The sequence below is a fragment of the Trachemys scripta genome, chromosome 2, assembly GCF_013100865.1.
Source record: "Trachemys scripta elegans isolate TJP31775 chromosome 2, CAS_Tse_1.0, whole genome shotgun sequence".
NCBI lineage: Eukaryota > Metazoa > Chordata > Testudines > Emydidae > Trachemys > Trachemys scripta.
Genome location: NC_048299.1, coordinates 13,574,471 through 13,600,687, shown reverse-complemented (window position 1 = coordinate 13,600,687; position 26,217 = coordinate 13,574,471). Strand labels below are relative to the sequence as shown.

At 40.5% G+C, this 26,217-nt stretch overlaps 1 protein-coding gene across 8 annotated transcripts in view; it reads right to left on the bottom strand.

Annotated features, from left to right (window-relative positions):
* LOC117872006 (sodium channel protein type 5 subunit alpha-like) overlaps positions 1–26,217 on the bottom strand; it is a 336,265-nt gene that overhangs the window by 121,127 nt on the left and 188,921 nt on the right. For all 8 annotated transcript variants that reach the window (XM_034759944.1, XM_034759938.1, XM_034759936.1 and 5 more), the window contains one exon: positions 6,590–7,066. In XM_034759944.1, the coding sequence (XP_034615835.1) occupies positions 6,590–7,066 (477 nt within the window). The remainder of the gene's footprint in view (positions 1–6,589; positions 7,067–26,217) is intronic.

The window sequence follows — 26,217 nt, the reverse complement described above, 5'->3', positions numbered from 1 at the left end:
CCTCCGTCTTCACAGATAAGGTCAGCTCCCAGACTATTGCACTGGGCAACACAGTATGGGGGGGAGGTGAGCAGCCCTCAGTGGTGAAAGGACAGGTTAAGGACTATTTAGAAAAGCTGGACATACACAAGTCCATGGGGCCGGATGCAATGCATCCAAAGGTGCTGAGGGAGTTGGCTGATGTGATTGCAGAGCCATTGGCCATTATCTCTGAAAACTCGTGGCGATCGGGGGAGGTCCCAGATGATTGGAAAAAGGCAAATACAGTGCCCATCTCTAAAAAAGGAAAGAAGGAGAATCCAGGGAACTACAGACCAGTCAACCTCACCTCAGTCTCTGGAAAAATCATGGAGCAGGTCCTCAAGGAATCCATTTTGAAGCACTTGGAGGAGTGGAAGGTGATCAGGAACACTCAAAATGGATTCACCAAGGGCAAATCATGCCTGACCAACCTGATTGCCTTCTATGATGAGATAATTGGCTCTGTGGAAAGCAGTGGACATGATACACCTTGCCTTTGCAAAGCTTTTGATACAGTCTCTCACAGTATTCTTGCCAGCAACTTAAAGAAGTATGGATTGGATGAATGGACTATAGGGGGGATAGAAAGCTGGCTAGATTGTCGGGCTCAATGGGTAGTGATCAACGGCTCGGTATCTAGTTGGCTGCCAGTATCAAGTGGGGTGTCCCAGGGGTCAGTCCTGGGGCCAGTTTTATTCAACATCTTCATTAATGATCTGGATGATGGGATGGATTGCACCTTCAGCAAGTTTGCAGATGAGACCAAGCTGGGGGGAGAGGTAGATATGCTGAAGGGTAGGGATAGGGTCCAAAGTGACCTAGACAAATTGGAAGACTGGGCCAAAAGAAATCTGATGAGGTTTAACAAGGACAAGTGAAGAGTCCTGCACTTAGGACAGAAGAATCCCATGCACTGTTACAGACTGGGGACTGACTGGCTAAGCGGCAGTTCTGCAGAAAAGGACCTGGGGATTACAGTGGACGAGAAGCTGGATGATGAGTCAACAGTGTGCTCTTGTTGCCAAGAAGGCTAATGGCATATTGGGCTGCATTAGTAGGAACGTTGCCAGCAGATCAAGAGAAGTGATTATTCTCCTCTATTCGACAATGGTGAGGCCACACCTGGAGTACTGCGTCCAGTTTTGGGCCCCCCACTACAGAAAGGATGTGGATAAATTGGAGAGAGTGCAGCAGAGGGCAATGAAAATGATTAGGGGTTTGGGGCACATGCCTTATGAGGAGAGGCTGAGGGAACTGGGCTTATTTAGTCTGCAGAAGAGAAGAGTGAGGGGAGATTTGATAGCAGCCTTCAACTACTTGAAGAGTGGTTCCAAAAAGGATGGAGCTAGGTTGTTCTCAGTGGTGGCAGATGAGAGATCAAGGAGCAATGGTCTCAAGTTGCAGTGGGAGAGGTCTAGGTTGGCTATTAGGAAAAACTATTTCACTAGGAGGGTGGTAAAGCACTGGAATGGGTGACTAGGGAGGTCGTAGAATCGCCATCCTTAGAGGTTTTAAGGCCTGGCTTGACAAAGCCCTGGCTGGGATGATTTAGTTGGTGTTGGTCCTGATTTGAGCAGGGGGTTGGACTAGATGACCTCCTGAGGTCTCTTCCAACCCTAATAGTCTATGATTCTATGACATCCCAAAAACCTGCCAAATCATTATCAAAAGCTCATTTCTCCACAAACTTGCACAATTTTTCTGTAAAACTTAAAAAAAAATGGGGATAACAGGAAATATGTGAATATTTTTGCATATTGTCCTAAGGTAGAGTTTGATTTTTTCCAATAAAAAAATTATGTTCACAGGGAGGAAATAGGGTGACCAGACAGCAAATGTGAAAAATCGGAACAGGAGGTAGGGGGTAATAGGAGCCTATATAAGAAAAGGACCCCAAAATCAGGACTGTCCCTATAAAATCGGGACAACTAGTCACCCTAGCAGGAAATGCCAGAATTTTATCCTTGACCAACAGTGAAATTTAGGGCTTACGCAGTGCCTAGGCTTCATGGTGGCTCTCTGGACTCATGAGAATTTTGCCCCAAATTAGCAAAATCAAATGGAAAGATTACCAAACAAACACAGATAGTTATCTACAGTTCTACTGTTGAGCTCTTTTCTTTTATGTTACTAGACTTTACAAAGGAGAAGAGTAGTTACCTATTCTATCATGACTCAAAGCGGTGTATCTATTGTAGAGAAAGTTAACTAATTTCTTTCCTGACTTCTTCCAATCCCATTTATTGTAATGTGGACACTAGTCTTGAAAAATAATTTGAATTACACTTCAGGTAGCAAAACTGTCAACCTATCTGTATACTATGAATCTATGCAAACCTCTGAACAACATCAGATCACTGAGGAATTATACAAACACTTGGTATACCATTACAGAATATAAGTATTAGAGTGGTCAACAAAATATAGAAGGAACAGTTTTCCATTGGAAAAGATCATTTTGTCAAAATCAAAATGTTTTCCAGCAATGTGCCAATTTCATTGAAATTTTTAGCTGAAAAAATCTGAAACAGTTTGAAATCAAAATAGAATATTTCAGAATAGAGTATTTTGACTTTCTTGTTTTGCTTAGACTTTTATATATTATTGTTGTTATATACATATTTAATATATCATATATAATATTATAATGCTTTGACATGAAACATTTTAACATTATCAAAACAAAATGTGTCATGGATTAATAGTTTCCAAGGCCAGAAGGGACCATCTATCATTGATTACCATTGTAATCATCTAGTCTGACCTCCTGTATAACACAGGCCAGAGATCTTCCCTCTATTCCTACAGCAGATCTTTTAGAAAAACATCCAGTCTTGATTTAAAAATGGTCAGTGATACAGAATCCACCACACATCTTGATAAATTGTTCCAATGGTTAATTACCCTCACTGTTAAAAAATTGTGTTTTTTCCCCCCAATCTGAATTTGTTTCGCTTCAACTTCCAGCCATTGGACTGTGTTATACCTTTCTCTGCTAGATTGAAAAGCCCATTATTATATATTTGTTCCCTGGGTAGATACTTGTAGTCTAACAAAGTCACCCTTTAACCTTATCTTTGTTAAGTTAAATAGACTGAACTCCTTGAGTCTATCACTCCTGTATAACCTCTCTACTCCTAGTCGAGATTCTCCTGTTTATTTAATCACATTACTTCTTTTGGCCACAGTATCACACTGGGAGCTCACGTTCAGCAGATTATCCACCACAACCCTCAAATCTTTTTCAGAGTCATTACTTCCTAGGATAAAGTCCCCCACTGTGTAAGTATGGCCTATATTCTTTGTTCCCATATGTATACATTTACATTTAGCCATATTAGAACTCATAGTTTGTTTGCACCCAGCGTATGAAGTGATGAGTTATGTTGAATCTCTGCTCTGTATCAATGACCTGTCCTCTTCATTATTTACCACTCCACCAATTTGTGTGTCATCTGTAAACTTTATCAATAATTATTTAAGTTATCTTCAAGCACACTGATAAAAAATATTAAATAGCATAGGGCCAAGAACCAATTCTTGAGGGACCACACTAGAAACACACCTACTTAATAACAATTCTGCCTTTTCAGTTATATTGAAACCTATCAGTTAGCCAGTTTTTACCCATTTAATGTGTGCCATGTTAAATTTATATTGTTCTAGTTTAAAGAAGTCTAAGTATATTATGGCAATTCTTTTATCTTTATCAACCAAACTTGTAATCTCATAAAATAAAAAGATATCAAGTTAGTTTGACAGGATCTATTTTCCATAAACCCATGTTGATTAGCATTAATTACATTACCCCCCTTTAATTCTTTATTAATTGGGTCCCATATCAGCTGCTCCATTATCTTTCCCAGGATCAATGTCAGGCTGACAGGCCTATAGTTACCAAGGTCATTTCAGTTACCCTTTAAAAAAATCAGTACATTGGCTTTTTTCCAGTCTTCTGGAACTTCCTTAGTGCTCCAAAGCTAACTGAAAATTAACATTAATGGTCCAGTGAGCTCCTCAGCCAGCTCTTTTAAAATTCTTGGATGCAAGTTATTGGGACCTACTGATTTAAAAATGTCTAACAGTAGTAGTTTCTGTTTAATGTTCTCTAGAGATACTAGTGGAATGCAAAGACTGTTATCATTGCCATTTGACGAGACTATATCATCTATTTTCCCCCAAATACATAACAGAAATATTTATTGAACATTTCTGCCTTTTCTGCATTATTACTGATAATTCTACCATTTCTATCTAGTAATGGACCAATACCATTGTCAGGATACTTTTTGTTCCCAATATATTTAAAAAACTCCTTTTTATTGTCCTTAATTCAACTAGTCATAGATTTCTCCTTGCGTCCCTTGGGTTCCCTTATCAATTTTCTGCAATTCTTAACTTCTGATTTATATTCATTACTATCAACTTCTCCTTTCTTTTTTATTATATATATATATATAATAAAGGTCCCCTCTAAAGCAGGTCACTTTTTTTTTTTTTAACCAAAATGGCCTTCTTCCTCGATTGTGGTATTCTGGCTTTTGGGCATGTAGTAAAATTTCCTGCAGGATGGAAATTCCATTTTCCAACCAGCTCTACTACGTATCAGTAAAATTCTGATTCTACATTTTCTTGCTACAATAACATGAAATGAGCTAGTACCTACCTATACGAGAGAGGTCAATAACTACATGAATGTGTAAAAATGCAGTGCAGTCTTACTATACTGGAAATTAATGTTTTTGTACTTTTTCCTCAGATCCTGTTGTGAAACTTCAGCAAGCTCCAATGAGAAGAGACTATATTTTAAGTTGTGACTATACCCACTATTATTTATTAGCTTGAAAAGCATGGCATACAGTACTAGATATATTTCTAGGTGAAGGGTCAATGAACATATGCTTTTTTGTTCATCTGATGAGCAAACAAGAGTATTTAACGATGTACTACAAACCCCCGTCTTGAACTGATGTACAAAGACAAGAAACATTTTTTTCAAATCTCAGCTAGAAATAGATTCTATCTCCGGAAAAATAATATGAATTTCAGCCAATCAGTAATGTCAGATTAAAGAATAATAACAAAGCCACCATACTCTAAGCCACTGTATTTAGGGTTTACTTTACAAGGTACTCTGCCCGTATTCAACTATTATGGGAGAGGGGGAAGAGATTTCAAAGAGAACACAAACATTGTCAGTAGCAATCATTCTATTTAGCAACTATCACACATTTGTTTTATGTATGCTTACTTGCCTTCTTTTAGCTACAATTAGGGCGCAACTGACAGGACCTATCAGAGCTTAAACAATGCACCTACTGTTAAGAATACAGCCAAAATGCACAAAGCCAAAACAACAGTCACACTCAGGTTTAGATTTAATTTACTTTACTTTCCATGCCACCTTCACTGAAACTGAAGATTTTAATACACATCCCTTAAATAAAGAAAAACAACACTTTAAAGATATTTCCAAATATTTTCTGACTGCATATTTCATCATCCTGGTGTCTATTTGGATGACATGGCTTGATCACATTTAGAGTTCTAGTTCTCCATCTTCTCTTTTATCAGTTCATCAATCAATATGGCAATACTGGCTGGTGACAGCGTGTAATAAGCTTTCCCATAGTGAAGCATTAGAGGTTAACATTTATCTATTTGTGACTCTCTACATGGTTATTTGGTTATATTTTCTTCACATAACACATCCCTAAGAATAGTGCTAGTATTTGAACATTCTTCCTTATATCTCTGAGACCCAAAAGAACTTCATCTTGATGCAAAGGGACCACTGAAGTCCATGGGTTTCCATTTACCTCAATGGGTGCTGGATCAGAACTAATGGCTTTGGTTGCACTCTGATTAACTCTGATCCGTGAAATGGAGAGGTAGAGTGGTTCAAAAAGGGGGGTAAGAAGATTTGTTGTGAATTATTTTTCTCTGTTTTTAATCAAAATTTCAAAACATTCAGAATTTTCCAACCAGCTCTATTGAGATCTCTGTAGAATAAGTACGTTTACAGTGTCAAACTAAGGCATGTTACTAACTTGTTTTTTTGCCTTTCTCGAAAACATGCTTCCTAAATCAGCCACTACGTGCTCCTACACATGGTCACATCAGCATTTGCATGGTTCAGATCCTTTAAACAGAACTACTTGGGGCTGAAGTTCTGCTATATAAACCAAATCAAGCCACTTTCCCCTCCTGATGTATGGAACCTTTCATTTTAAATTGTCAGAGAACCTAAGGGCCCTCTCTTGTGATTTGAACTAAAGGAGAACTGGGGCTGGATGTGGGAGGGAATTTAGTTACTCTTGTTAATATAATTCATTACACATAGCGAAAGCATACAATGATAGGAGACGTCCCTTTGTTAAAGGCTGAATTTTGCCCTTGGATATGCACATGTAACTTCTACTGAAGTTAATGAGAGTGGCAAGTACATATCCAAAGCAGGATTTGGTCTTAAATGTTTGCATTATGAGCCATGGATGTAGAGTTGGACGTGGAAATGGATGTCCTCTCAATAAATTAATGCTATCAAACAAACATTTTGGCTCCCTACCTGTTCCATTTCTGTGAATGTGCTCTGCTCCTCATCATCTTCTTGATCTTCAATATCAGACTCCCCCACAGCAATGGGAACACAGATGGACAGGTCAGGGTTGGTCAGAAAATCATCATTGTCACTAATCACTGGGAGTTTCTGCCCATTTTTGTCAGTCCCATCGTCAACATGGTTCTCTTTGTGGTTCTCCACATCTTTACCAATCTCTGCAGTGGTATGGCTATTCACATAGTTGTGAAGGACACCTGTGTTCTGGGCAGCAAGTTTAATCATTGCCTTCTTTTCAGCTGTCGTCTTCGGATGCCTAAGTAAATTACAACAGAAATCCCATGTTGTATTTTTCACATACTGAAGCCCCCTGTTGATCCGAGCAAAAGCGAGCTGTAGATTGTTCATCTCTCCATCTTCATCCGGTGCTGAAAGGTTGTCAGCACAAAAAGAACTCAGTAGCAAGGCAAGGAACAGGTTGAGCACCTGAAATTAATTAGAGTCAAAAGAAAATCAATGGTACTATCATTTTGAAACTTAACACTTAGGCTTGGAAACTATAGGGTTTCATTCTGATCTCACTTACAGCAATGAAACTCCATTCACATCCATGGAGTTCCTCCTGATTTACAATGCAATGTAAGAAGAGAATCAGAAGCCCATAGACTTTTCAAAAAAAAAATATTTTTCAGGAACAAAAGTTCAGCATAGACAGTAATGTGTCCTGATCCTCCAAAAAGTTTAAAAGCAGAAAACAAAACTCAAAAACAGAAGAGAAGGATAATTTTCATATAGAGACATAGTTGAAAATATCCTCAAGTATTACTATAGAATATGCTTGACAACATGACTAGTATTCCAGCTTTAAGCTAAATGGTTTCTGGTAAGAAGCTACTTAGCTGTAATAGAATACTGTAAGAAAAATGCTTCCAGGGCTTCCTTGATTTCTATTCAGCTTTACATTGTTATTTATATTTCATAGTATACAATGAAATAAATGCAGCAAAGAGTGCTGTGGCACCTTACAGACTAACAGACGTATTGGAGCATGAGCTTTCATGGGTGAATACTCACTTCGTCAGATGCATGACATGCATCCGACGAAGTGGGTATTCACCCATATAAATATAAATAACAATGTAAAGGTGAATAGAAATCAAGGAAGCCCTGGAAGCATTTTTCTTACAGTATTCTATTACAGCTAAGTAGCTTCTTACCAGAAACCATTTAGCCGTACACTTAGTCTCCTTCTTAAAGCTGGAATACTAGTCATGTTGTCAAGCATGACAAGCATCCGACGAAGTGCGTATTCACCCACGAAAGCTCATGCTCCAATACGTCTGTTAGTCTATAAGGTGCCACAGGACTCTTTGCTGCTTTTACAGATCCAGACTAACATGGCTACCCCTCTGATACTTGAGTGACATAAATGTTCATGGCACTTAGTGATGGCAATAAATTTGGAAACACTTTCAAGTCTCTGCATTGGTTTTAACGGTTTTAGACTGAAATAAGTACACTTTCCGTTACTTTTAAGGATTTCTGATGCCATGTAGTAGAAGCAAATATAGACTGGTCATGCATTTGGGATGCTCTCACTTCACTTAGGACTTTAAGGGTGGAAAAGGCCGAACCTAATCTAAAGTTCATTCATCATGTGCTATAGCTCTACATTTAAAATACAGACTATAGTGCAAATTAGATGGTGATAAAAACTTTAACATTTGAGAAACATTTGATATGCAATCGACACAGGCTAAGCACCAAACTAACAACCCTACAGATCCATAACATCATAAGATACCAAGTTCAACACTTTCTAAAGTGGCCTCTGATTTGGGCTGCTTGTGGTTTTGGGTGTCTGACTGAAACACCTTAGGCCTGAATCTCAGAGGTGCTGAGCATTCACAATGCAGCTGCCATTACTGGGAGCTGCCCTGCTCAGCACCTCTGAAAATCAGGCCCAAGATGCCTAAAGGTTGGGCAACTTTTCAAAGTTTGAGTCACCTTCAAAACAGTTAGTCAGAGAATCTGAATTTCTATTACTTACAAGTCCTTTCTTCTGATGCTAGGTACGTAACTGTGACAATATAGGGCCATAAGTGGCTGCATTAAATGCCTATTTTGGTCTGTAACCAAAATGCAATTGACTTCTAAGATGGCGTGTTAGACTAATAAAGGGGATCAGACAGTTCCTACACGCTCAGCCACAGGAGAGATACAGCCATTAGGCCCGTGATTTAAACCCATTGGGACTGAATGGGTATAATTGGCCAAACAGTGGAGCAGCTGTCATGGGACATCCTCCTGGATAGGCCCTAACGGATGCTCCTGCTGACCAGAGAAAAACAATTTGAACAGGGAGAGAGCCAGACTGAAACTCCCACATACACACAGGAAGATCTGGGCTGACTAGGAGAATATTAATTTGTTCTATTCTGTTCCTGTAACTTCAGCTCTATCTAATTTAGTTTGTAGTGAAGCGTAAGATTAGATTAAATGTGTCTCAGTTGTTTTTGATTTTAAACTCCTTTTTTCTCTAATGCTTTGTTCCAACCACTAAATAAAACCATTTTATTTTAAAGAGGCAGTTGGTTGCAAGTGCCTCAAGGGGAAAAAAGTAGGTGCCTAAAACTCAGTTGTACCTGCAGGGTGATAAGTGGCTGGTTCAACATGGGGCAGCGTTCTTGGGTCATTGGCCTAAGGCTATGTCTACATTACAAATTACTTCGGTATAACTTATGTTGCTCAGGGGTGTGAATAATCCACATCCCTGAGCGACATAAATTATACAGACCTACGTGCCGGTGTGGACAATGCCATGTAGGCAGGAGAGCTTCTCCCACCAACATAGCTACCGCCTCTTGCAGAGGCAGGCGTTATTAAGCCAACAGGAGAGCTCTTTCCAGTTGGCTTAGAGCGTCTTCACCAGCTGCACCGCTGTAAATGATGTAGTGTAGACAAAGCCTAAGAGTGGAAGAATCACATGATTCCACCCCAGACAGGTAAGGACTAGAGGCTGAACACCTAAAGTGGATGCACTCAGAAAACAGGCAGAGATGCAGCTAGTTCTGCTACTGTGACCGTTGCTGTGACTAAATCTAAAGTTAAAAGACATTTATCCAAAATAAAATGTTAAGAAACAGTCTGGTATCTCCTTGATTGCTACCTAAACAGCCAACCAACGAATGAAATATATGCTAGGGTTAGGGTTGCCAACTTCGGTTGGACAAATTCCTGGAGATTTCATCACATGACATAATCTTTAATTAAAGATTAATCTTTATTTCCTGGAGACTCCAGGACAATCCTGGAGGGTTGACAACCCCAGCTAGGGCCTTGGAACTCACATGGAGTTTTCAGCATAGCCAGTTTTCAATGCCTTTTCCAGTGCAGTGGACTTTTGTGAAGGAAGTTTATTCTTGCACACTGCTACAGTTTAGGTCTGTACAAAAAACAAGTCAGCTCCTCCTTTCCGATTAACTTTTAATTGAGATTTTTATTAGTATACATTAAATAATACAAAAATGTGTTCATGCTGGCACAAAACTTTTCAGATAGCTAGAAGTTTCTCTTTCTCTTTTTAATTACTCAAAATGTATGGGCTGGAATTTTGCAAACTAGCATGGCCTTAATTACACTGGTAATACTTTATCTGAAGTGTCCTGTAATTATTAATTCACAAAGTACTCACTGTAATCACAATGTTTATAGGGAATGCATTTGGCATTCATGCGGATGCCCCATGTCCATTAAGAATTATATTTATCTTTCTTGAAACCTAAAAGACATGTGTGAACAAGCTAAAAAGTAAAGTGAAATTAAAGCTAATTGTTTGGTAGCTAGTCAGCTTTTGGATTCTGTAAACTCATGTTCAGTTCAGAATGCAAGACAAATAGTTTGTGTGGTTCTCCTTTGTCATACTCAACATTTAAAATGGTAGAGTTCTCTGTCTCTTGTGCTCAGTTGGAGGAATTCAAAGAGATGTAGCCTATCAGGTAATTAAAAACCAAGCAATTAGATGTATTGTATATCAGCTGTACATTGATCTGGACACATATACATAGAAATAGAAAATATAATGGTGAGCAAGCTACCAAGAGAGTCATTATGTAGGGCCTAGGACACAGTTGCTAAAGACAGAGCTACCCATCACTGTGGTAAGAGGATCTCTAAACAGCACAATCTCAAAGATCTGCTGGATGCATCCTAAGGATGAACTGGAATCAATATCAATCTTCCTCAAGTTACTGCTTTTTAAATCTTGGAGGCTTGATTTCCTGCTGTCTTATACATTTTTCAGCCACTTGCACCTGTGCACAGTGGGTGTAAAACATTCTGATTTTAGTAGCCCTTCACACCCACTTTGTATGTGTAAATGACTACACAAGGAACACAGTAAGGAATGAGGTCCAACATCAACTTCCCTTTTGGCATGGAACATGACAAATTGCGGATGATCATGATTTATTACTGACTACTACTGTCATTAGCTGAAATAAACTCAGTTTGCTGTTAGTCTATTCATTATTGCTTTTCTGGGTCTTTTCCATAGCTGCATAAATGTATACAAACACACCTGCAGCTGCATAAAGTGGTCTCATTTTTAGTATTATTTATCATGGGTTATCAAGTCAATATCATTTACTTCTCCGCAATGCAGCTGACATTTTGCACAAAGACCTATTTACAGTTCATGCTTTTCACAAAAAATAAACCTCAGATATCATTCTCCCTCTCTTTTATGAAGAGATTGCCTCAGAAGTATATTGTTCAGTGTTTAAATAGAGTGAACTGCTTTATAAGTACTCCATATTTACCTATTCCCATCATTTCACCTTATGCTACATTGTGCAGAGAGGCCTGATTTTCAGAAAGTGTTGGGCACCACTCTCTGAAAATGAGCTCCCTTTGCAGTGTCTCAAGCTAGGATGAAAAGCGCTATATAAGGGCTAGTAGCAATTATTTGGATACATATTTAAGATCATTAATGTGAATTTTCAGAAGGACCGGGGGAGGAGGGGAGGGGATTGTTGTTGTTTTATATTGCCAGCCTTACTTCTGCGCTGCCTTCAGAGCTGGGTGGCCGGAAAGCGGCAACTGCTAGCTGGGTTCCCAGCTCTGAATGCAGTGCCATCACCAGCAGCAACACAGGAGTAAGGGTAGCAATACCATACCATGGACAGGACACGGGGGATGGTGCCAAAGGTGTCTTTAAGCTACTTTTAAGGTAATCAAATCTGGGAACACAAGTTAGAGCAGGGCAAAGGCAGCTCTAATTTATGCCTGGCTGCTCACAGACCTATAGGACTATTCTGGCAGCTAGCTAGTCAGATTGCTCATTTACCCCAATTACATCTCCTGCAAGGGGTGGGGGATAGAAGCAAAAGTATAGTGCTGCTATGAGGTCACTGGGGATTCCACCATATGCAAGAGGAATCTCCAGATAGACAGGTAAGCAAGTTTTCTAGCAGGAGTATGGTAAAAGTCTGGCGTGCGTTAAATTTTATTTTACCTGTCTCACTTTGTCTGGCAAAACAAGAAAAAATGTGGGGTTAGATTATCAAAGCCTTTACTCAACTGCAAGTGAGTAAGTGGGAGTAAGGCTCTATACTTGGCCTGCTCAGATTGTGACTCTGGCTGTGGTCAGGAGACCAAGGTCTACTCATTTGATATTCCCTTCTGTGGGTGGGAAGGGGACAGGAAGGGTGCAGTACCACCCTCTTCCTCCCCATCTGCTAGCCAGAGTAGCCAGTTAGGTGCAGAGGAGTAAAACATTCCACGAGCAGACTAAAATGCTCTCAGATCAAAAAGGGAGCTGGAGAGGGATTGGGACTCTTTTAGTCACAATTTGTTGTCTGGTCTGCTCCTGGTGTAGTGTAGCTACATGCTGCTCCTTACTCAGGGCAGATTGTAAAGTTACAATCTCCTGCTTTAAAATCTGTATGATTTTTTAGAAAACTAAATGCCATGAAATAATTATTTTTTTACAATAGCGAAATCTAAGAAGCTGCAAACAAACAACTCAGAATGGGGCTTTTCTAAGTTAGAGCCAGGAACATATAATAAAAGGTCATCTAGTCCATTTCTCTGCCAGCGGAGGATTATTTCTTGTACTGGAAGTATATTTTCTAGTCCTTTGTACATTTTCACCCTGGGGCAAAATTTACAAAGAGAGAGCACTTCTGCAAAAAGCAATTTACATGCACAGTTATTTTCTATATTCCTTTTTCTATTATTTCAGCTATTTGTGCTTGGATAAGAGGCTTATTCTCTCCCAGCCCAGTTTCTCCTTTATCCTGCAGCGAAGTCATAATCCAAGGCTTGTGACATCTCACTCTCTTGCTGTTGAAATGATCGTGATATCACAAATTCAGCATTATGGACTCACGGCACAATCCAACAGAATGAGAATACAGGATGGAGAAGGAAGAGCCCTTGTTTACAGTTTCTCACCAATTATTTAAAAATGTAGCAATGAAAATAAGTGCCAATTTGGATATGGTTTTCTTGGCCTGTGCACCATGTCAGTAGGTGACTGTGCTTGACATTACAAAATGGGTTGACACTTGGATGGGAGACATTCATAAGGCACCTGGGTGCTGATGTTGATGATTCGGTAGAAACTTCCTCTCATCAACTCCTCATTGTTACATTTGTAAAACAATGTTCCTGTCTATTGATCTGTTAATTTTAACAAACTGAAATATAATAAAAAGAAGAACAGGAGTACTTGTGGCACCTTAGAGACTAACAAATTTATTAGAGCATAAGCTTTCGTGGACTACAGCCCACTTCTTCGGATGCATATAGCTTATGCTCTAATAAATTTGTTAGTCTCTAAGGTGCCACAAGTACTCCTGTTCTTCTTTTTGCGGATACAGACTAACACGGCTGCTACTCTGAAACCTGAAATATAATAAAAACAGTGAGTTGGAATCTCATCTAGTATAAATCAGAATAGCTCCATAGAGGATCTGGCCTGCAATTTGTTATGCTAATAAAAATGATATTTTAGCCACAGAGAAAAGACTGGGTAAATATAATGGGCCCGCTTCTGTCTCATATGCTGATGTAAAACTGGTGTAACTCCAATGGTTTCAGTAGAGTTACTATGGTTTACACTAGGGAGGGAGAGTAGAACAAGGTCCAATTCTTCTATCTTGATAGCTATGAAGTTGAAAGAATTTTAATTTTATCATGTAAATCAGTTCTGAATCAATAAACTAGAATGGTGCTAGCGGGTATTGCACTCCTGGAGATGCTGTCTTTGGGATGAGGATAAAATTAAGATTCTGATCACTTGGTCCATTAAAGATTGGGTTGGGGTGTTATCCTGTATCCTATATCTGAGATGCAGGTTGCATCTCATAAGAACATAAGAACAGCCATACTGGTTCAGACCAAAGGTCCATCTAGCCCAGTATCCTGTCTTCCGACAATGGTCAATGCCAGGTGCCCCAGAGGGAATGAACAGAACAGGTAATCATCAAGTGATCCATCCCCTGTCGCCCATTCCCAGCTTCTGCCCCTACTAGGTAATAACCATTGATGGACCTATCCTCCATGAACTTATCTACCGGGTAGTTCTTTTTTGAACCCTGTTATAGTCTCAAGTAATTATATTACATTTTCCCAGCAGTTTTGAGCAGATGCAACATTCTTATGCATATCCTGTCCTCAATAAGTTGTGTAAGGTAGATCAGTGATGTTAAACAAACAGCTGTGCTCCCCCAGATGTGTCTGTGTTTCACTGGCAGGTAGAATTGCCCCCATCTCTCTCTCCCTTGTCACATGGGACGATAGTGAAGTGTAATTAACGGGCCTAATTCACCACTGCCATTTCTCCCATTTTACACTGGTGTAACTTTGTTGGAGTAACACAGTGATGAATCAGACCCATTAATTACCCTTCACCACATCCTTGTATGACGCGTGAGAGATATATGGGGGAACAAGGTGATGTAATGTCTTTTATTGGACCAGCATCTGTTGGTGAAAGTGACAAGTTTTTGAACTACACAGAACTCTTCTGCAGGTATGGGAAAGGTACTCAGTATTTCACAGTTAAATATAAGGTGGAAGAGGTTGTTTAGCATAATTAGTTAACTTATATTGTAAGAGACCTTTCAAGGTGAAGTGGCCAGTTAACACCTCTGCAGTCACAGGACAGAAAAGGGGAGGTAGGGAGTTACAGGTTGTTGTAATAAGCCATAAATCTATTGTCTTTATTAAGACCATGATTTTAGTGGCTAGCAAAGTTATGAATATAAGCTTCCAGGCTCTCCTTTTGACGGTGTGGTGCCGGTTTCCTTTGAGGACAAGGACTGAGAGGTCACATATGGAATGATTGTTTGGTGAAGTGTTCGTCCAACAGTGATATGGTGTTTTTGTCTGCTATCATTTTCCTTTGTGAGTTCATTTAAGAGCATAGTGATTGTCTGCTTTCATTCATGTAGTGATTGAGACATTTAGTGTTTTGGATGATGTACACCACATGCTATGATAGACATGTGTAGGACCCAGGGATCTTGAAAGTTACCATGCAAGAAACCCAAAACAATTATATATAAAAAAAAAAACCCTGAAGAAAGCCATCCAATACAAAAACAAAAAGTAGAACCAACCACAGCAACTCCACAAAGCACAGAACATCACCTCCAGGAGGAACCATAGTACCAGGACCCACCAAATGGATGTGTACAACAACTCAACATCATCAATTTATCAAGACTACCCACAACTGCAGCTGAATTATCTGTAATCTCCAAGAGAATGAACTTCTTCCCCAGCACAGAACTCGATACTGCAACATGTGGAAAATGAGAAGACTTCTTTTGCTGACTCCACCTCAAAAATTTAATTCACAATAATGATACTACCACCCAGAAATACCACATCCCCAGCGACGGTAATAAGAAAAAAGAATCGTCTGTCTGGATACCCCACATTGGATGAACCCACACACTTGATCATTACATTGATTACTTCAGGGAAAAAATTGATTGTGAACTTCTCAACAACATCGCATCACAGTCTCTCCACCACTGAGTGGACAGATATAGTCCCTGAAATCCAACCACCAGATAGTGATCAAACCATCAGATCAAGAACATCTTAGCTCTCAACCGTGATGACTATGTTAACAAGGCCAACCAATACTCTCCAGAACCACCTACTATGGAGAACTCAAAGGAAAACCCACACCATGGTTCACCCAGGAATTTAAAGATATCATCAAATCCTTCCCGAACAACTCCAATAGAGAAACTCTATAACCTCATCCCACACAAACCCATCCCACCGGCCTTCCACATTCTTTCCAAGATACACAAACAACGGGAACCTAGGCAGACCATCATATCTGGCCATGGCACTCTTACTGAAGGAATATCAGTACGTACAGAAACCATCCTCAAACCACATACCACACAAAGGATAACTTCTTCCTGGACATGACAGACTTCCTCCAGAAACTGCAACATTAACAACCTCCCTTAGAACACCATCCTTCCATGGATGTCACCTCCGTATATACCAACATCCTTACAATGACAGCATTGCTCTCTGCCTCAAATATCTACAAGCCAAAGCACAGCCTTCAGATATCCACCCCAACCACATTGCCAAACATCCTAACCCATAACGATTTTACATTCAACAACAAACACTTTTTCCAAACAGCCATGGATACCAGGATGGCTCCACAGTATGCCAGCCTCTTCATGGGCCACCTTAAAGAAGAATTTCTGGACAAATGCAGTATGAAGCCAATGATGTACCTGAGATATACTGATGATATTTTCATCCTCTGGACAGATGACCTAAGCTCCTTCACAGATTTCCACCACAACTTCAACAGCCACAACCCATCCACCAACCTCTCTGTAGAACACGCCCGTACCAGCATCAACTGTCCTGGACAGACAACTATACACGAGAAACCCACAGATCACAACACTTACTTTCACAGATGCAGTAACCAACCCAGACACACCAAAAAATCTTATCTACAGCCAGGCACTCAGATACCACAAACCAGGACTGCCCTCAATCCTCGAAATGGGATTTGTTACTGTGAAAAATCTGCTTGGAAGGAGGAATTGCTCTATCTCTTGCTGCATCCAGGGAAGCTTCTATGAAGTCTAGATGTTGCATGGGTGTCAAAATGGATTTTTTGAGTTTTATTTGGAGGCCCAGGCTGCCAAACAGAGACCACATCATCTTTACTGCCACCAACACTTCCTCATATGATCCGCCCCGATCAGCCAATCATCCAGATGTGGGAAAACTACTATCCTCAAACAATGTAGGTGGGCGGCAGCAACTGCCAGAATCCTTGAGAATACTCTGGGGACAGAAGATAGGCCGAAAGGAAACACCCCGTATTTGTAGTGCTCGTTGTTGATTAGAAATTAAAGAAACTTCTCGTGTAAAGGGTGACTAGCAATATAAAAGTATGTGTCTCGTAGATGGAGAGTCGCAAATCAATCTCCTAATTCTAATAAGAGAATTACTGCTGAGAGGGTCACCATCTTGAATTTCAGCTGTTTTGCATATCTGTTAAGAAACTTGAAGTCTAAAACTGGTCAGCATCATCCTCCATTCTTCCAGGGAAGCAGGAACTACTTTGAATATAATCCCTTTCTTTGTGCTGTACAAGAATTGGTTCTATTGCCCCTAAACATCGAAGTGAGGTAACCTCCTGCAACAGCAATTGATCATGAAAAGGGTCCCTGAAGAGGGATGGGGAGGGGAAACGTGTAGGAAGAATAGATTTGAAATGGAGAGTGTATCCAAATGTTATGGCTTACAAAACCCAATTGTCGGATGCTATATTCTCCCATGTTGCCTGAAAGCGGGAGAGGCATCATCCAAAAGGAGGGGAGCATATTATGTTGCAGCTTTAAAATCATGTCGATTGGGTGGTTGAGACTCTGACCCAATACATCAAAACTGTCACTAGGAGGACAGGGAGGGTCGGGAAGATATGGTTGCAGCCTGAAGGTGGTTTCTTTACAGAGTTGCTTGGCCTCTTGCATGGGGGCTTAGATGGTCTACAGTAGGGGTAGGCAATCTATGGCACGTGTGCTGAAGGCAGCACGCAAGATGATTTTCAGTGGCACTGACACTGCCCGGGTCCTGGCCACTGGTCCGGGGGGCTCTGCAGTGTAATTTAATTTTAAATGAAGCTTCTTAAACATTTTAAAAACCTTATTTACTTTACATACAACAATAGTTTAGTTATATATTATAGACTTCTAAAAACGTTCAAATATATGACTGGCACACGAAACCTTAAATTAGAGTGAATAAATGAAAACGTGGCACACCACTTCTGAAAGGTTGCTGACCCCTGGTCTGTAGTAAGCCAGGGCTAGGCATGCTCTTTGTGCCATCTGAGACCTACTACATCTCTTCTTATTTAAAGCAGTATAAATCCCTAAGGATTGCAGCGTGCCTCTCAAGACTTTTAATGTGTGGAGGGATGTATCTGTCGAGTCTGCAGAGAGCTTGCACTCATCAAAAGGGAGGTCTTTGATGGTGCTTTGAACTTCTCTTGGGAAGCACAACAGCTGCAGCCAAGATGCTCTCCTTATGACCATTGTAGTGAATATCGATCGAGCCGATGTATCTGCAGCATCCAAAGAGGCCTAGAGCGATGTTCTTGCCAGAAGCTGACCCTCTTGTATAACCGCTTTAAATTGGTCATGATGTTCCTCTGGCAGGTGCTCAATAAATGACTTAAATTTGTTATAGTTCAGATAATTGTATTTGGCCACAAGTGTCTGATGGTTTGCTATTCTGAACTGAAGCGTGACTGAAGAGTAAGATCGGCGACCAAAAAGATTGAGCCTCGTACAGTCCTTTCTGTAGAGGGTAGTCTTTGAGCTACGCAGTCTACCTTGTTCATTAATGGCCTCCATCACCAGAGAAGTCAGAGCTGGGTGATAAAATAGAAACTCTGATTCCCTACCAGCGGGTTGGGATGTGGGGGCTTGCTCCGCTTTGCCCGCCTGGGGAGTGGGATTGGGGCATAAGGGCGTGCGTGCACGTGCGCACACAAACACACACACACACACACACACTCCTTCCATTCACTGGGAATGCAGCAGAGCCAGCAGCTCAGCGGTAGGTGATGTTGTGGGAGGAGGCACTGATGGGATACGATCCCTCAGAGATGTTCACCCACAGGCTTCTATATCCTAGACATACCCACTGAATCGACCCGTGTTCCATTTAGTGATGGAGTCCGGTGCTGTCTTTGATACATGGGATGCTGTTCAGCGAGTTAAGGGGGCTCACAGCATGGCTCTTACAAAACAATCTTTCTAACCAGGGGAACTACACAATAACCTTCGCCACGTCCTGGCTAGACTCAGCCAGGAATGTCACTGTAAATGGAAGCGAGGCTAGTATGACCTGGAAAGAGTTCTCTGCTTCTTAGCACTAGCCCCTCAGGTGTGTGGCAGTCAGCAGAAGGTGAAACACCTCAGGCACCTCTTCTAGGAGATGAGTTGTTTTCTCCAAGATGACTCTAAGGCCCAATGTGAATGAAAACTCCCAATCATCAGAGGTGCACTCTCACCAGGGCTGGAAATTTGCATATTGCAAGGCCCTGGAAACATCATTTCCACAGAGATTCACCAGCCTCTAGTTCCACACAAGCAGCTTCTTGCACTCAAAATCACTGCCACTTTTGAAAATCTTGGGCCACTGCTTTCTGTAACCTAGCACGTGTGCGTTTGTGTGTGTGTGTATATGAGTGAGTGAGTGTGTTTGTGAGAGAGAGAGATATTGGTGGTGGGCAGATATAATCCTTTCCGTACTGCAGCCATGATGTAAATTCACACATGTTGCCATAGGGTGCTCAACAGATATCAAAAGAGACCATAAGTCACCAGTACAATTAGTGTTATTTAGACCTGCTCAAGCAGCTGTCTAGAGAGACAAAATAAGACAATTAGAATGGCAAAATTGGTCTCAGCCAAGTGTGTTGTTAAGCCTATTCTGGCAAGGCAGTTATTTATGGGATGTAATGGGCTCAATATTATGTTTGTGTTATGTCATCAAGGGTGTGCAGATACCATGATGATTAGTATGGCATAAATGCCAAAGTAGGCAGATCAATCATACAGTGGACATACGTTTGAAGGTCATTACCACTGCCACTCTCACCAGGGGAGGGACAAGTCACGTTACCCATGGGAATATTTTCACTGATCTTAACTGTCAAACAGGAAAACCACCACAGGAGCCTCTTGATATTAACACCAGCCTCCTGAGTTACCATACAATGAGCAGAAAAATGACAGTATTACATTTAAAAGGGTAAATCTGGAGGTTCTTAGCAAGTGACTGTGTAGGCCCCAATCTGGTGTAGTGACCTGAGAGGGCAGATGGCTATGCTAGCATTGATAACAATGCAGAAATGAGGCCTTACGGTGGAATTCACTCAGGTGCAGAGAGAAAGGACTTACTACAGCAATCTGTAACCCACTAACAACCCCCTAAAATTAGTTGCTTTCCCCTCCATTTCCTTTCCTCTCTACCATTGGAGTGGTGTTAACGGGCCGTTTCACCTGGAATGGTCCCTAGAAATATATGTTAACAACTTCTGCTGACATCTGTTCCACCTTGTGTTTTGCAATGAAACAGTGGGTTTCCCAGACCTGAAGAAGAGTTCTCTGGACAAGCTTGAAAGCTTGTTTCTCTCACCAACAGAAGTTGGTCCACTAAAAGATATTACCTCACCCACCTTGCCTCTCTTGTGTTTAAGGCACAAGTGCTGCGCTCCATTAAGCCATATCAGCTGGTGGGAATCTTCTTCAGATGCCTTAATGAGGAGTCCCCAGACACTAGTACACATCCTGTACAAACACTGAATTTTATCTGTGAAGCAGAAACCAAATATACAACCGCTTCCAATACTCAAGATACTTGCTCAGTTTTTCCATGAATGAAAAGCAAATCTCTATAACTGACTATTACCAAGTACACTTCTTATATCAAGATATTAACACATCCCATAACTATTGGTTACCATAATTATTCAACACCGAACACCATGTCATAGTTAACACAGGAATCAATTATTTAATTAGGGATATCATAAGGTGAGTCTTTCACTTCTTTCCTTTAAGACTGTTCTGGCTAGACACTGCACTGTTGGCTTCCTAATATAATATTGATAGTCACTGTCTAAAACGGAAATGAATTCATTTTGCATTGTAAAATATACCTGGTCTCTAAATTTGGGACAGTAGGAAACTAAGCACTAGCAAGATGCTGCTATTTCATGCACCTTTAGTACACAATGTTACATCTTTTTCTTTTTGGAAGTCAACAATAAATTCTTTCATTTTGTAAACATTTTTAAGCATGAAGAAGCCTGGCCATGAGCCATTTTTAATCCTAATAAGGGTAAACTTCAATTTGCATTCTATGCTTTACAATAAGAGCTTGCTTCTGATGGCATGTGGATGAGACGGCACATGTTCTTTCACCTATTTTGGAAAACCTTTGGAGATGTCATGCATGAAATAATGATACAGACTATGTAGCCAAAAAAGACTGAGAAAGAACAATGGAATTCAAAAGAAGGTCTTTGAAGGAGCTGACTTGACCATACTAGTTTAGTAAAGGGTTGTATGAAGAATTTAATTTCCAGTGACAATAACCTTATTGCAAAGAGAAATATTTGCAAGGGAAACTTTAGATTTTGTGCTTTATAATTATGGGCTGATGCAGTTTAAGTATCCGCCTACTAGGCATCTACTATTACTACCTGTTATCTACCCCTACCTGGTTTCTCATCAAATGGATGGGGCCTTTTGTGAGTGTACACAGAAGAGAGCATTTTTTGCACCTACCTCTGAAACATCTGGTGCTGGTCACAGGATATTAGACTAGGTGGACCTCTGGTCAATTCCTATGCAAGAAGACTGCTGCCACATGGGACAGGGAAGAGAACTATTCAATCTCTCCAGAACTTCTTACTAAATCCCAACTGAAGACTCCGGGCATGATAATCTTCCCTAGAGTTTCTTGCTAAAGTACACACTTTTCTTTTTTTGCAGTTTTGGGCCTTAATTTATGTTAATTATCAGATCAATGGGTAAGAGCTTCATTATAAATACTGTATTCCCCTCCAAGGAGATTGTTTTACTTTCAGAGCAGCACTTGTTAGCAACCCCCTTAATCAGTTCTTCCTTTTTAAAAAATGTTTCACCCGCATTTAAATGAGAAAATGTGTGTTATTAAGTGCTAAATAATTAGTTATTTCAGGATTGCATCATTTGGGCCAAACTCAGCTGCAATTTTTGGGTGGTACATACTTGGGGAAATATAATGAAAAACAAGAAAATTGGCCACAGCAGTTCTAGTTCGGCGTACAGAAAGTCTGAAAAGAAAAGAAAACCTATGGAAACTTTCTATAAACAGTAGCCAGTGTACTAATTCCATGTTAATGCATTTTTGGGGCTAAGAAACTTTAATAAATTGAGGCCTCGTTTCTCTGGGATGAAGCATCCTTTACTAATTTTATGATAAGTGAAGCCCAGGTCTTGAAAACTTGTTGCAAAATGCTTCATGTGTTCTAAAAATGCTGGCAGCTTGACAGACCTTCAGTCATTGACCTTATCTGTGCTTCAAACAAAGCTACTGACCTTATCTTTGGTCCCCAACATGCACCCTTTACTGCCATAGTGACAGCTCTAACAAGCTTTTGCCACTTAAATTCTAGAAATTTGACCTTTGGACTGAAACTTCCACCAGCCATTCCTATTAGAATTCGCATCTATCCTGAGCACAGAAGTATTTTGATTTTATTGACCCTTGTCACTGGTCTTATGGCCGGGATAAATGACAGCACCACACAAAGGCCCTTTTCAGGACTGGTTCTGACCTGCAGTGGCAGGTATGTACAGTTTGAGAAGACTCCCACCCGTCTAAGTCCATGTTTCACCTTGCTCTTCCTCCAGCCCATATAAGGAGTGAGTGAACAAGTAGTGCTGAACAGTGCCTTGTACAGATACTCCTGATGTCTGAGAACGTCTCAGACCTAGTCATTAAGGGCCAGATTCAAAGCCCAGTGAAGTCAGCTGGAATCTTTCCACTGATGTCAATGGGCTTTGATTGGGCCACAAGCCAGGACTTCTTGAAGTAAATGCACCTATCCATTGAGCTAGTCAGAGGATTTATATACAGTGCGAGTCATCACTGCACCTAGGCAGTGGCTCACACATAAACTTGACACCTTCTGATCCCTCCCTTAGAGAGACGGAGGGTAGGGGAGTGGAAATATTTGATATTTGAGGTTCCTTTGCTTTGTTGTCACGTACTTTAAAAAGAGAGAAAAAGTGACCCTGAATTTATGTGATTAGATAAACAATCTCGACATTTTCACCAAGTGCATAACTACTTGATAAAATGCATCATTACTGGATACTAGGTAACTACATAGCTCTTGATGGTCCCCTCTCTTTCCCCAATTGCCTTATTATCTGCTCCCCCGCCATCTGTGTCTCAGATGGCGACAGTCCCTGCCTCAGAAAGTATGCAGTCTAAAAGATATTCACAGGAGCTGTGCAACACATTGAATTAGAAATGCATCCCAAATCATCATTTGTGCCTTTTCTTGATGTTCTATTTACTTGAGTGCAAACATTGAACAAAAGGCAACATTAGTATGCCAGTCTAATCAAAATAAAATATTTATCACATCCCTAATGCTTTCGTTAGCAGCAGATCCCTTTGCTTTGTTGTTAAATACTTGAAAAAGAGAGAGGAAAAACAACCCTGAATATATGTGATTAGATAAATAAACAATTTGGACATTTTCTTCAAGTACATATCCACTTGATGAAATGCATAATTACTGGCTACTAGGTACCTACATAGGGCTTGATGGTCCCCTCTCAGGTAGACACCCATGGGAGGGGATTCAGGGTAGGAAGTCACCATGAGTTTTTTCTCAGACTTTTCTTCCCATTTTCCAACTGGCTGTAAAGTTCTGAACTCACATTCCTTTGCCCCTTGCAAACAGGCCATCGTTCCGGCCAACAAACCCAGTGGATCTCCCCTAGATAATTGGGAGGCCAAGACCCCATGCTAGTTTTGCCTTCATACTGGCTCTGTGTCCATGTTGCCCTTCCCCTCCTTCCTTTCTATTGGATCCACGCTGGCAGGACTCGTGGCTGTCCTTGGGACACCCTTTGAAGGGGTGTTCTCAGCATCACAATGGGGGGCTACAGAAGGAAATATCTGCAGGACCAATAGGGTGTTAGGAAATGACATACTACCCCACTCAGTCCTGCACCCTATTACCTGGCCTGCTCACTCCCTACCTGTGAGGTTTGAAGCAAGGGAGATGCTGCGGCAATGGTGGCTGATCCCTGCTTCCTTGTGGAAAGGGGGAGATTCAGACATGAATACTAAGGGCTATGATTAGGGCCCTGTGTAAATTGTAGGTTTTTAAAAAAAAATTTAAGAAAATTCACCACCGTGTAAATGGCAAAGTTTGCACGGAATGAACTTTACAAGTAACGCTAGTCAGTTTCAAGGATGGAATGAATTTTATAACTCAATTTAGTCAGCTTGACTAACCTTATTTGTAAAATTCCCTCAGTCTTTGACATGGACTAGCTAAGGTACATTTTTATATTAAAGACTCTGCTGTAGACATTTTCCTTTTAAAAATATTTTTAAAAATTACGGTGATGTTGTGATAGACACAGGGTTCTGATTATGAAGAGGCCCATATTTTGACTAACCTAACATTAATGTACATTTTATAAAAATGTCTATGTAGCCAGGATTTTTGTAGGGCTAGTGCAGGCACTAGATAGATAAGCTACAGTGTCCTCTCTTTAAAAGTGGACCTGTGGGACAACTGCAGGCGTACGGAGAGACTGAGGAAGCCACAAAATCCTGGCTGCCCTTCTGGATTTGCTTTGTTCTCAAATATTCATGGAGCATTACAACTATAGAAGCAGCTTTACAGGGCCTGTTCCTGGCCCAGTTTATGCCAGACGAACTTCGAGAGTGGTAGTGCAGATAAGTGGTAAGGAAAGGAAAGTTAGGCTTGGCAGAAGTCAAGATTTTAAAATATAATTTTGACAGATAATATTGGTGTTTATTTTTAAGATTTTTAAAATTTGTATCGATTTCAATTTTCACAGTTTCAGGAAATTAGTGCGGGGAGGATGTTAGAGAAGGGCCTGTCATAACAACTATTTAATGGCAGAAGAGACAGATTCAAAAAGTTAAAAGTTTTACTGTTAAAACATAAATTGTCAATATCACAAAGTAAATATCCTTAAGTCAAACTCTAACAAGTTCTCCAGCAGCATTTTTCTTACTTTGCCTATATGTAAATTTCAATTATTATGGATGAAAATATTTTTTTCAGTTTGCGTGTGCCCAGTGAGATAGATGTCTATTGACATTTACTGATACAAATCTAATCCTTCTTAGCCTATGTATTATCTATGATCCTTCCTGTATAAATTCTGATATTTATTAAATGAGGTAGGTGAGAGAAGGTGCAAAGGACAACACTGGAAAGGAAGGGGAAGGAAGTGGGTTTTGGAAGTGGGGAGTGAGGACGCATGGTGGACTGAAAGGGAAATGTCATTCCAGGTGTATGGATCAGTGACAAAAACAACATGAAGAGAAAAATTGGAGAAGGAGAAAAATGGAGCAGCAAGGTGTGTAGAGTAGGCAGAGGATAAGGAAAGGAGCATTGGGAAATGAAAGGCAGGGATAGAGTCCCTGTAGTCCCCTTTAAGGCCTGATACAACTTCCATTAAAGTCAGTGGGATTCTTGGCTTTGCTTTGAAAAAATAAGCTTCTAAATCAGAGGCAGTGTAAATAAGTAGGTCTCTTGTGGCTCAGCTCAGTTGCTCTTATTCACATAGTATATAATAGTGCATCTCAGAACAAATTAAAACCAGGAAAAAGACAGCTTAGTCAAACTCCCCTCACAAACTCATAGCAGATGAAATTTTGCCTGAGCAAACTGAAAGGCCTTGCAATGCAGGGCCAGGCTGAGGCACTTGGCTGCCTGATAGGAACTGCAGTACACTCACTCACTGCCTTCCCCCTCACCCTGCCCAGTCTCTCTCTTGGTCCCATCCCATGGTACCATGTGTCTTTTAGTTAACTAACTGGCACTGAGACGTCTGTTCAACACTAACTTCTTTAAACTTACTCTGTGTGTGTTCTTCCTTCTTTCCCTTTTCCATCACTCCGTTCTCTGTCATGCTCTTGCCATCAACCATGCCCTACTACCTTTCTTTCCTCACTACTCCAGCCTTGCCCATCGCTTACACTCACAGTCCTAGACCAAATGACGCCACAGGTGAGGAGCTTCTTTGAACCTCTCCCTCCATTTGTTAAACTTCTGAATACCTTATTTTTTATTGCATTTGTTTCCATTTCACGACTTTGATGCACAATTTACACACATGATTTATCCCTGTCATATAAGATGCTAAATTTGCACGCTAGGATCTGTAAATCTGTATTTATTCATGCCATATATAAGCAAATTAAAAAAAAATTCACTTCCTCCAAGCTTATAGAAACTTTTTAACTTTAAGAATAACTGAAACGTACTAACATCAAGAAATTGA